General features: G+C 36.4%; 2 protein-coding genes across 2 annotated transcripts in view; both read right to left on the reverse strand.

The window, feature by feature from the left end:
* The window catches only part of LOC109093089 (protein mono-ADP-ribosyltransferase PARP15), a 619,635-nt gene that overhangs the window by 42,086 nt on the left and 566,092 nt on the right, over positions 1 to 11,457 (reverse strand). The gene's annotated exons all lie outside the window — the stretch shown is intronic.
* LOC109093083 (coagulation factor XIII A chain-like) lies at positions 287 to 10,993 on the reverse strand. Its single transcript, XM_042726812.1, is given in 16 exon segments — positions 287 to 594; positions 597 to 649; positions 1,040 to 1,176; positions 1,333 to 1,493; positions 1,584 to 1,859; positions 1,947 to 2,100; positions 3,273 to 3,361; positions 3,562 to 3,656; positions 4,015 to 4,153; positions 4,236 to 4,413; positions 5,100 to 5,207; positions 5,704 to 5,822; positions 5,965 to 6,213; positions 7,284 to 7,472; positions 8,790 to 9,040; positions 10,847 to 10,993. Coding segments are annotated over 15 exon segments (2,238 nt in total). The 5' UTR covers positions 8,995 to 9,040; positions 10,847 to 10,993; the 3' UTR covers positions 287 to 508.

Genomic DNA, 11,457 nt, shown 5'->3' on the forward strand with positions numbered 1-11,457 from the left:
CAAACATACAGTATATATTTTGAAAATATTTGCATGGTTATACATTTATATATTTATATTCTTATATTTTATATTATATATAAATATATATAAACATATAAATGCATGTTTTTGCATTTATTTATACATAATAAATATACACAGTATACACACATATATTATGTAAACAAAAACTTTTATTTTGGATGCGATTAATCACGATTAATCGTTTGACAGCACTAGCTAACATAAAAAAAAAATTCATTCGCTACAAAAAATAAAAATACCCACACCCACCCATTAAACATTTTGTTGATTATTTATTTTATATATGACACAGAATCATTACATGAATGAAAACATGGATATGGTAAAGTATAAATTGTATAATCGTTGTATAATAGTTGTAAATCAATATAATGCACTGGTAATATGCTTCAGTACGTTTATAGAGTACATGCTGTGCTGGAGTTTACGTAGTATTTCTCTTTGGTCAAAGACTGTTTCTCCGCTTCATCCTCTGAGGCGTTTATTGCTGGATGGTGAGCTCAGTCTCTCCATACACCTGTCTGAGAGCAGCGCAGTCAAGACTGGCTATCAGTTTAGTAGAGCCGCCCGTCGGGGGCTGAACGTCTCTATCCATGTTATAGAGGTGCCTGGAGCGATTATACTGGAAAACACATCACGCACACACACACGTGTCAGAAATCATGCAGAACAGATTTACATGCATGCATTTGACAGATGCCTTTATCCAATGCAACTTGCACTGCATTCAAGATACTTGGTGAATCTCACCAAAAGCATGTTCATATCACATTTAACTCTTAAATAATAATAGAAGTAGTAGTATATAAAGTTTACATATATATAAAATAGTAATATATAAAGTAAATACTACTTTTATATATTTTTAAACCTTTTTTTTAAAGAAAGAATGTACACTGTTCTTCATTTAAAATGCACTTGATTATTTTTGGAATTTGACTGTTCTAGATTTGAAAAGCAGAAGGTTCATAATATTTTACGCTGTTGAACATTTCAGTCTGATAGTGTTCACCTGTACTGCTTGCGTTTGAAGGGCATGATCCCAGGACCCTCCATACGCAGATCCACATTCTCCAGACTGAACTTAAATGGGTTGGTGAACTCAACAGACACATACATTTCCTCATTCACTCTTGGAGAACCAGTCACCTACGGAGAGATGTCACAAACACTACCAGAAGAGGGCAGCAGACTCATTTACTTTACAGTCCATTCACACTAAAGACTCTGTTAGTATGTGGGTTTGGGAAAACCTGGTTTTAATGTAAATGAGAGGTACAGCAACAGTAATGAATAAAGTCTGACCTTCACAATGAGTTTGGGGTTGTGCATTGAGATGACTTTCATGGCTGTGATGATCTGGCCCGTCTCTTTAATCTTCCCTGTAGCGATGAAGTGGATGTTTGCCTGTTCCACCAGTTTGTGCATGTAGTCCTCGCCTCGCACCAACACCTTCTCGTCCTTACCTATCATCACCAGCAGGGGGAGCATTTAATGCATGAATATAGATGTAGCAACATCATATTTTACGCTCTCTCTCATCATCATTTACTCACTCTGCAGTGGATCCAGTTTGACTTTGGGAGTTTTAAACAGCACCTCGGCACTCGGGACTCCGGTATAATACACCACGGTTCCGGTGATGTACACATCAGCAGAGCGGCGCTGGTCACTGTTGTTCTTAAACTGCAGTGTCACGTCAAAGTTGTCTCCAACACGAACGTCCAGATTGGGGATCTCCACCTCCACATCGCCCTGAGGAACAGAGGCTTTCTCTCGCTGACAGCCGAACTCCTCGGCCTTCTCCAGCACACGCCGCTCCTCTGGGCTCCCTGAGTAAATAACAGTTTCAAATCAAAGCAGATCCTGGTTGTGTGATATTCATGTGACCTTTTATGTCCAACAGCAACTTCTCTCACCTTCAGGGAACTTGTAATGATCAGTGATGTCTCGACGTCCATCGTGCAGCACGGCTTTGGTCAGCACCATGCGGCCCACGTGAGTTTGATTCACCTTCACTGCTTCCAGAGTGCCGTCTTTTTGTCTACGATAAAAGATCACGTCACTGTTCACCTGCAGAAATAAACAGAAGTAGTGAGATGTACAGACATGTATTTATCTCTTAAATTAGAAACTGAAAAAATATATATTTACACAGATTTTGTCATATTTGAGTCTTTAAACCTCAGAGACACAATGTACTGTTAAATTAATGCAAGAGATGTAGTGAACATCTGAATGTTTTCTGTTACTCTCTACTTTCTTAACACGTCCTGCTCTAGGTATGACTAAACGATCACAGCATCGTGATTACCGAACAGTCTCTATGAACAGAACGGTGCATTCCTTTATCGTGGAGACAACACCCAAACCTGAAAAAACTGACGCATATATTTTTCTTCCTGTTTGTTCTTAGTTTGTTTTAACTCATTCATATCATGATGTATATTGTTTATTGTTTTGGAGTGAATTTGGTAAGTTTTTACGCTCCGTGATGAGTTTTCAAGGTTGCAATTCTATATTCTTGGACTTTCTATATTTCTCTGAAATTTGGATGTGTTCTGGATCTCAGAGCTTTCCTCTGCTACTTTCTGAAGCTTTATCTCACTGATGCTCCACTATAGCACCTGAAAATACATATTTGGATAATTTAGATAATAAGAGGTCATAATCTGATCTCTATAAATATCTTCCCAGCATATGTTTATCATTAGGCCACACTGAAAATCATTTGAAGAATTTGTTTCATTTGTATATTTACTGACTGGGCCTTGAATACAATAATGCAATAAAGTGCTACTTTTGCTTTTCTGCATTATTCAGGAAAAAAAGTTACTATTATTTTTTTTTCTGTCACTTTTTATCATTTTTCTATCATATAAAAAAGAAATGTATATATTTTATGTGACATGAATTATTATTATTATTATTATTAACTGATAACAACAGCAATGATATTATTATTATTATTATTATTATTATTATTATTATTAATATTAATATTAATATTTTTATTTAGTGTTAGAAATACTGTAACTGTAATTCTAAAATTGTATTACACAACATGACATAACAACAAAAAGCATATTTTGGATCAAATGTTATTTTTGTTTTTTTTTTCCTGCCAACCATGTTATCATGACTTCTTTTATGTAATTTTAACTTTAAACATTTACTAAAAACTGTATTGTTTTTAACTCTGAGGGTTAAAGGCCCAAAGACATTAAGACATTATTCTTTTTTACCTCAGCAAACACAAAAGGGGAATCAAATGGGTAGCAGATCTGGCCATGTTTCACGGCAGCTACTGATGCAGGTCCACACCTGAACATACCTGACAGAAGACCAGCCTCAGTAACACCACAGAACAACAAAGATACTGTGTGTGTGTGTGTGTGTGTGTGTGTGTGTGTGTGTGTGTGTGTGTGTGTGTGTGTGTGTGTGTGTGTGTGTGTGTGTGTGTGTGTGTGTGTGTGTGTGTGTTTGTGTGTGTGTGTCTTGTTCTGTGTGTGTGTGTTCATGCGCTTGTCCTACCATCGCTCGTCTCCTGTGGCGTAGCATCCACAACCTGCCATCCTCCGAAACCAGGAGGCAGATCAGACCTTGCCATGAAGCCCAGTGATAAATTCCTGCAGATGAAGATAAAGAAGTCATCCTCAGCTATGGAAGCTTGTTTCCGCAACAGGATAAAAAAACAGATAATTTTGTTTTTTTTTTTTTATGCTGAATTGTGATTTTGAGATAAAAATTCAGAATTATGAGTTTCGGTCTCTTTTGTAGAAAAATATCATATTGGTGGAAGTCATAAATTGCCAAAATTCCGAAAAAAAAAACATTGTGATAAAAACTTCAGAAAGATTTATTTCCCATGGCAGAAACAAGCTTCCGTAAATTACTGCATAAAAAGCAGCACTTTAAATATTTTTATATACTTGAAATTATTTGAGCAAGACCTCATGTTTCGGTTTCCATAAAAAAATCACAGACCAGATGGAGTCCTTGGTGCGGTTCCGGTCCAGTTTTCCGTTTTCGTCCAGGATGATGTCCATCTTCAGGTTGCCATCATTGTCGTGAGCAGAGAAGAAGTTTGTCACGACCCTGCCGGGGATCCCGAGACAGCGCAAGACTGTGGGGAGGAGAAGTAAAATCATACAGACACTGATCATGTGACCTATTAATGAATATGAATGCCTTGTCCTGGTTCTCACAGGTGTTGAAGACAGCAGCGTAGACCCAGCACTGGGCGTAGCAGACAGGGGTTCCCCTGCTGCCGGCGTAGTCCAGGAGGATCTCCACACTGCCGGTCCAAGACGTGGGCGGGACACCGTATGTGTAATCGCCACTCCAGTTCCCTACCAGCACGCCATCGTCATCGCGCGAGTTCAGCTGTTTGGAAACAGGGCAGAGGTGAAGTCAACAACAGGTTTATGAAAGCTGAAAAAGATATGTTGTTTCACCAACAGCAAACAAGCTATAACATCATGTGAAAAATTCAATAAGCTGTGTGTTTTTAATATTAAGCACTTCAACTTAGTGCACAAATAACATAATATTCAAAAGTTGTATTAAAAAATATATTGCATTTTTTAACCATAAAATTCTAAAGTACACACATTTAGACAACAGACTAAGACAGACTGTTTAATGTTTTTAAAAGAAACATTATAACAATCTAAAGTAACAGTTTTCTATTTGAATATATTTTAAAATGTAATGTATTCCTGTGATGTAAATCTGAATTTTCAGCATCATTACTCCAGTCTTCAGTATCACATGATCCTTCAGAAATCATTCTAATATGCTGATTTGCTGCTTGAGAAACATTCTTCGTTTAATGGAATCTTCAAAAGAACAGCATTTATTTTAAATAGAAATATTTTAAAGTAATACTGTAGTAACATTATTAAAAAGTCTTTCCTCTCACTTTTCCTCTCACTTTTTTTAAAGGTATTAATTATCTGTCAAAATGTTTAGTCCAAGTCTGGCACAGTGAAGCACAGTTCCTCAAAACAGGGTAAAAAAATAAAAATAGTTCTGGAAATAGTTATTGCAGTTTGTCTTTGGTTTCTCACCATGGCTGAAGCGACACGGGTCACTTTAATGACGTCCCCACGGTTGGACAGCGGCATATCTGCTTTATCCATAATGAACAGACAGGCATCCAGGACACCAAACTCAAACTAGAAAAAACAAAATACAGCAAATTGCAATATTTTAATTTTTTATTTTTTATAATTTTTTTAGGGATGCACTATATCAATTTTTTTTCAGCATATAGGTCAGTATTTTACCATTGTAACAATAGTGCATGCTCAGTTTTCCTTTTCTTACATTTAGATTACCATTGACATTATTATTCTTTTATTTATTATGAATCATATTAATTAATCCACAAAAAAGCTAATTTACCTAAGTTTTTGAGTGAACGCTGCCAAAAGGATCCACAAATAAGGTTTTTTTTTAACTCAAAAAAATGCAGTGCATAAGCACAGTTTCATAAATAAATACAAACCCTGTGCTAAAAACTGCTAACTGAAAAATGAAAAAAAAAAAAAAAAAAATAACAAAATCCAAGATTTGGTGATAATGCAGTATAATGTGAGATTTACAAGCAATTTTTAAAAAGCTGGTCATTTTAGTGACTGACAAATGTGATGTTCGGCAAGTTCCTCGCACCTGTCCGTAGTTCCATGCGCGTTCAGACACATCATCATACGTTCCATGATAGATGATCCCCAGCTCATTCATAATACACTCTTCACGCTCCTCCTCATCATCCAGGAACACGGGATCAGCTTTGAAAAAACATCAGTGAGCATGGCTCATATCTTTTGTTCCACCCATGCACACAATTTAAAAAGATGTACAGAGACTGCACGTGTTTAAGATAGTATATGTTATATGGTAGCTTCTCCTAGAAAGGAAGAAAAGTCAGACCTGGTGACCACGGGTTGAAGAGGATGTAGATGTCTGATTTCGGCTCCCTCCTGGTTCTGCGAATACCGTAGGGGGTCACCACACTGACATATATCATGTATTTTCCCACAATGCACTCTGGTGAGGTTGTGATGCCCATTGTGATGACATTGTCGCTGGTCTCTACGATCCGGCCTCTCCAAACACTCTGACGCTCCTCAGTGGGGAAAACGGGAATGTAGGTGCCCTTACTGTACTGAGGACTCGGCCCTAGTGCACAACAACAGCAACTGATCACAAGGCAATGTTTAGTAACAATAGCTCGTGATTTTAGGTTGGTATGTTTTTTGAAAGCCTCTTCTGCTCAACATTTCTGCATTTATTTAATGAACAATACAGCCAAATTAGCCATATTGTGAAATATTGTTACAATTTAAAATGAATGTAATTTATTCCTGTGATCAAATCTGTATTTTCAGCATCATTCCTCCAGTCTTCAGTGTCACACAATCCTTCAGAAATCATTCTAATATGCTGATTTGCAGCAATCTATGTTGTAATATTTTTTTTGTGGAAATCATGATTCATTTTTATTGCAACATTCGTTGATGAACAGAAAGTTCAAAAGAACAGCATTTATTTGAAGTTTTGTTTTTGAGCAGTATGTTCAACTTTTTTTCAAAAGAACAGCATTTATTAAAATAGCAATCTTCAGTATCATTGTACATGTCTTTGCACACTTTTAATTGGTCCTGTATAGCACAGTCTGTTCTGTACAACTAGGATTACTCTCATTGTTTGTTTTGTCCGTTTGTAAACTCATTTTCCAGTAAAAAGCACCTTACACAACTTCCTTCAGATCGCGTGCTCAGTTTCCTTAAATATCAGTGCCCAGATGTGCATGTGCATTCACAGCTGGATGTGGTAAATATTATCAGGAAAATGAGAAGTGCACTAAAGGGAAGTGTGCCAACGAGAAGGGAAAGTGATGATGGCAGAATAATGGCATCTCTTGTGAAATTTTTGTATCGAATACAAGCTAAAAATGCACACACTGAATTACATTTATTGCTGTGTTAGACAGTTTTCCTCTTTAAATAAATTTTAGGTATTGCAAAAAGGAGGAAACTGATAATTTGAGCAAAAGGAACGTGGTAAAAAACATGTGGTATGCTTCAAAAACACTGAAAGACATTCGGTTTATCAATTTGAGTGCTTGATTTAAACTCATAAATTATTCCCTTTGAAATTAGCAGTGATGCTTTTATAAAACTAAACATTGTGAAGAAAACTGCTACAAAGCCCTCTCAGGCTCAAGTTCACCTAAATAAGAGACTCACCAATGACAAACTCAACCGCAAACTTGTCTTCGGCCGGTTTGTAGGGGCGATCGAAGGTGATCTTGATCTGAAACTCCTGAGCGCGCCGCACGATGAGGAAGTCGCTGGAGTACAGGTGCGTGTGGTGCGCTTGTTTATTGATGTCTTGAGGTCGTTTGAGAACATCCACATCCCAGATATCGAGAAACTCTGAGGGTCAGAAACATGACTGTCAATGCATCAGAGACTCAGCTGTAAATTAGCCTTTTTTACAATCAGTAATGAACAAGAACAGTGGCATGGCCCTCTCACACAGGATGCATTTCATCCCTTTATCTCTGGGGTTTGAAGGGAACAGGATGACGAAAGTCAAGTTACAGTTTCCTGCAATAAATGTTATCACTGGGACAAGAGCTCTCTGTTATCTGGTGGAGACAGTAAATATGGAGGAAATGGTCTTGAGAGATCAGGACGCTTGTTCCAGCTTTTTGACTAGATAAGACCAAGTTAGCAAATAATTCAGTAAACAAAACCTCTCCTTTTACTGTTGCAAACCCCAAACATGCGGGTCTCTCACAGGAATCGGCACTGTGTGTGTCTGTATGAATTACTATCGATCAAATTAACAGGATGGCGAATTTATAATTTCACCTTTGTTGTGCATGTAACAAACAAACAATAAATAAATATATGAAACAAGAACATTTTCATTTGAAATGTTTGTGTATATCATGTTTTTATGTCCTATTGCATTACATTTTAATGGTCTATATACCAAAATGTGATTTAACTAAAATTAGAATAGCATGCTTTCAGTGTATAAATGTAGTTACATTTAACGCTTTAATGGTTATTAATTAATTCAGAGAAAATGCAGAACTTGTGTGATGTTGGGAAATATTCACCAATGACCAGTGTTACTACATTTCATTTAAGTTTTGCAAATTTGAGCTTTTCCTCTAATATTTATATTTTATTTCAGCTTTACTTCAATTACCCAAAACATCAGCATTAGTTTTAATAACAACACAGATAATGATGTGATTATTAATAATTTTTTTTAAGTTAAACTTCTATTACAATATTCTCTTTTTTTAAGTTTACACTTATATACAGTATACACTTGTATACATGTTCTTTGATTTGGGACAGACTGAGATCAGTTTAAACAGATAAAAGGCTATAAATAATATGGTGTATTGCAAAATAAAATTAAGGCATTCAACTCCAAAATATTCAACTTCTAAATATTTTGAATATATATATTTTTAATTACATAATTACAATTTATAAATCACACAAAGGCACACCAAATATGAAAGATACTACCAGAATTTACTCTAAATAAATACTTACTATGACAAGATTGAAAAAAAATTTAGCACTTTAGGGTCAGTGATTATAAATTTCTATTGCCATTTTGCAATAGAGGCTGTAAATATTTAGTAATGGTGGCTAATAGTTAAAAAAAAAATCATCTTCCACATGAAATAAAAAGATCAAATGTACACATTTTCTCTGTCTCACCCTTAAGCGGTGGTGGTCCTCGGGGCAGTAACATGAAGGGCTCGAACTCCTCCACTTTCCCCTCCTGTTGATTGGAGCTGACTTTGGCTCCTGCGGTGCGTCCGCGGTGGGACACACGTTTGGGGCGCGCGGCGGCCGGTGGGGCAGCAGCAGGGGTCGGGGTTGGGGTTGGGGTCGGGTTCTCTCGAGCCTCTTGATCAGCCATGGCAGGTACTGGTGCAGTGACAACTTAAACTGCTGCGCTTCAGACGCTAGACTCAGAAACAACACAGACATCATGATGCACACATCACATACAGCCTATCATGATAAAGAGTCTTGTTTTGTTTACACATGCCTGCATTTTTATAAACTGGCTGCTACACAGCAATCTGTTTTGCATTGAGGATGTAGCGTTGAAGACAAACTCAAAGCATGTGCTAAAGCACAGTTTTATTGCAGGATTTTGCCTTTCTTCTGTTAATTTATTGCTGCATAAAAAGTCCAATGTGAAAACGCATGCTATTCTGTTCTTGTCATTCTTAGTATCTAAATGAGTCTTGTCTTCTTTATTGTCAAATCCATAAATTTGTGAAACTATTAAACTTGCTGAAATGACTAGATGTGTGTGTGTGTGTGTGTGCGTGTGTGTGTGTGTGTGTGTGTGTGTGTGTGTGTGTGTGTGTGTGTGTGTGTGTGTGTGTGCGTGCGTGCGTGCATTGTTTGTTTGTTTGTGTGTTTTTTTTTTTTTTTTTTTTTTTTTGTTTGGGTTAGTGTGTGTTTATACTTTGGATGTCTTTGGATATCTCAATACTCCAGGAGGAGATTAAAAAAAATTAAATAAAAAAAGGCAAAATTTCCTTCCAATAGTATTTCCTGGCATTTAAATGTGGAAAACTTATTTTTATGATAGGCTACACAATGCCTGCTTTTACACTGGCAAAATGTGTCACCGCAGACACACAAACACCTGTGTGATGGATTACATAAAGGGCGTCTCCTTGAATGAGGTGTGAAGTTTGAGGAGATGTTTGGCCCACCGGAGCAGTGAGTAACTCCAAGAACACAGTGAGGTCTCTGTTAACATTTAAAGCACTTAAATACACTGCTGATCTCACTTTTCCATACTTAACCACTGACGAGGTGAACTAGATGGAAAATATATGGCTGCAGATGATAAATGTCTATTAAGATTTTGTTTTCTGTGGTTACCACATTGATATAAAACACATGGTGGCACATATTAAAATAGTTATGTTTTGCAAACTACACAGAAAATTGGCTCTGCATGAACACTCACAGGCTTACTTTTACAAACATGCATTTGCAAACACAAACACAGAAATCTGCACTAAAAACCAAAATATAAATACAGCAATCACTTAAAATAACTGCAACAATCAAACACTTATACATCAACTTTATAAACAAAATTTGTCCTTTTGCAATTATCAGATCCCCCTTAACACATTTTGGTGAACAGCATATATATATATATATATATATAAAATTTCACAAAATGTTGGTTGAAGGTAACTAGATAATTGCAAATATAGGATACATTACTGTTTTAAATTTTAATGTCAGTAAGATTTTCTTCACAAGGAAATTAATACTTTTATTCAACAAGCATGCATTAAATTGATCCAAAGACATTTGTAACGTTACAAAAGTAACTTCCATTTCAAATAAAAATTCAAACAATTCTGAAAATTAACTGCATTACAGTTTCCACAAAAATATGAAGCAGCACAACTGTTTTCAATATTGGTAATTATAGGAAATGTTTCTTGAGCAGCAAATCAGTATATTAGTATGATTTCTGAAGGATCATGTGACACTGAAGACTGGAGTAATGATGCTGAAAATTCAGCTTTGCATCACAGGAATAAATTACATTTTGACATATCTTCAAATAGAATATAGTTATTTTAAATTGCAATAATATTTCACAATATTTCTGTATTTTTTATCAAATAAACGCTGCTTTGGTGAGCACTTAAACTTTTAAACAAAGTTGAGAATTTCCATCTTCCAGTGTGAACTGTATACTATTAAACATGTTAAGTTGCACTAACCTGGTTTATTTTGAGATAGAAAGGTGGCACTGGTGTGCAGACACTGGAGCCTGGAGTCTGGGAGAATGTCAGGACAGTTTCTGCCTTCATTTATATATAGGGCTGGAATTACCCTGTGTATGTGAGAGCAGCATCACACATGGGCGTGTCTATGTATGCAGATTAGCACTATAAAAGCAGAGGGTGTGCTTGTGTGATATTAGAGTGGAAGTGCAAACTACCGCGTTTGTGTGGCTTGTGGTGAACAGAAATATGACTGAATAAAGACACAAGTGCGGAATGTGTCATGTCCTTCTCTTCTCTCTGGATAGAGCAGATTTAAAGGAATAGTTCACCCAAAAATGAAAATTTGCTGAAAATGTACTCACCCTCAGACCATCGAAGATGTAAATGAGTTTGTTTCTTACTCAGAACAGATTTGGAGAAATGTAGCATTACATGACTTGCTCTTCAATGGATGCTCTGCAGTGAATGGGTGCCATCAGAATGAGAGTCCAAACGGCTGTGAAAACATCACAACAATCCACAAGTAATCCACACCACTCCAGTCCATCAGTTAACATCTTGTGAAGCCAGAAGCTGCATATTTGTAAGAAACAAATCCATCATTT

The sequence above is a fragment of the Cyprinus carpio genome, chromosome B7, assembly GCF_018340385.1.
Source record: "Cyprinus carpio isolate SPL01 chromosome B7, ASM1834038v1, whole genome shotgun sequence".
NCBI lineage: Eukaryota > Metazoa > Chordata > Actinopteri > Cypriniformes > Cyprinidae > Cyprinus > Cyprinus carpio.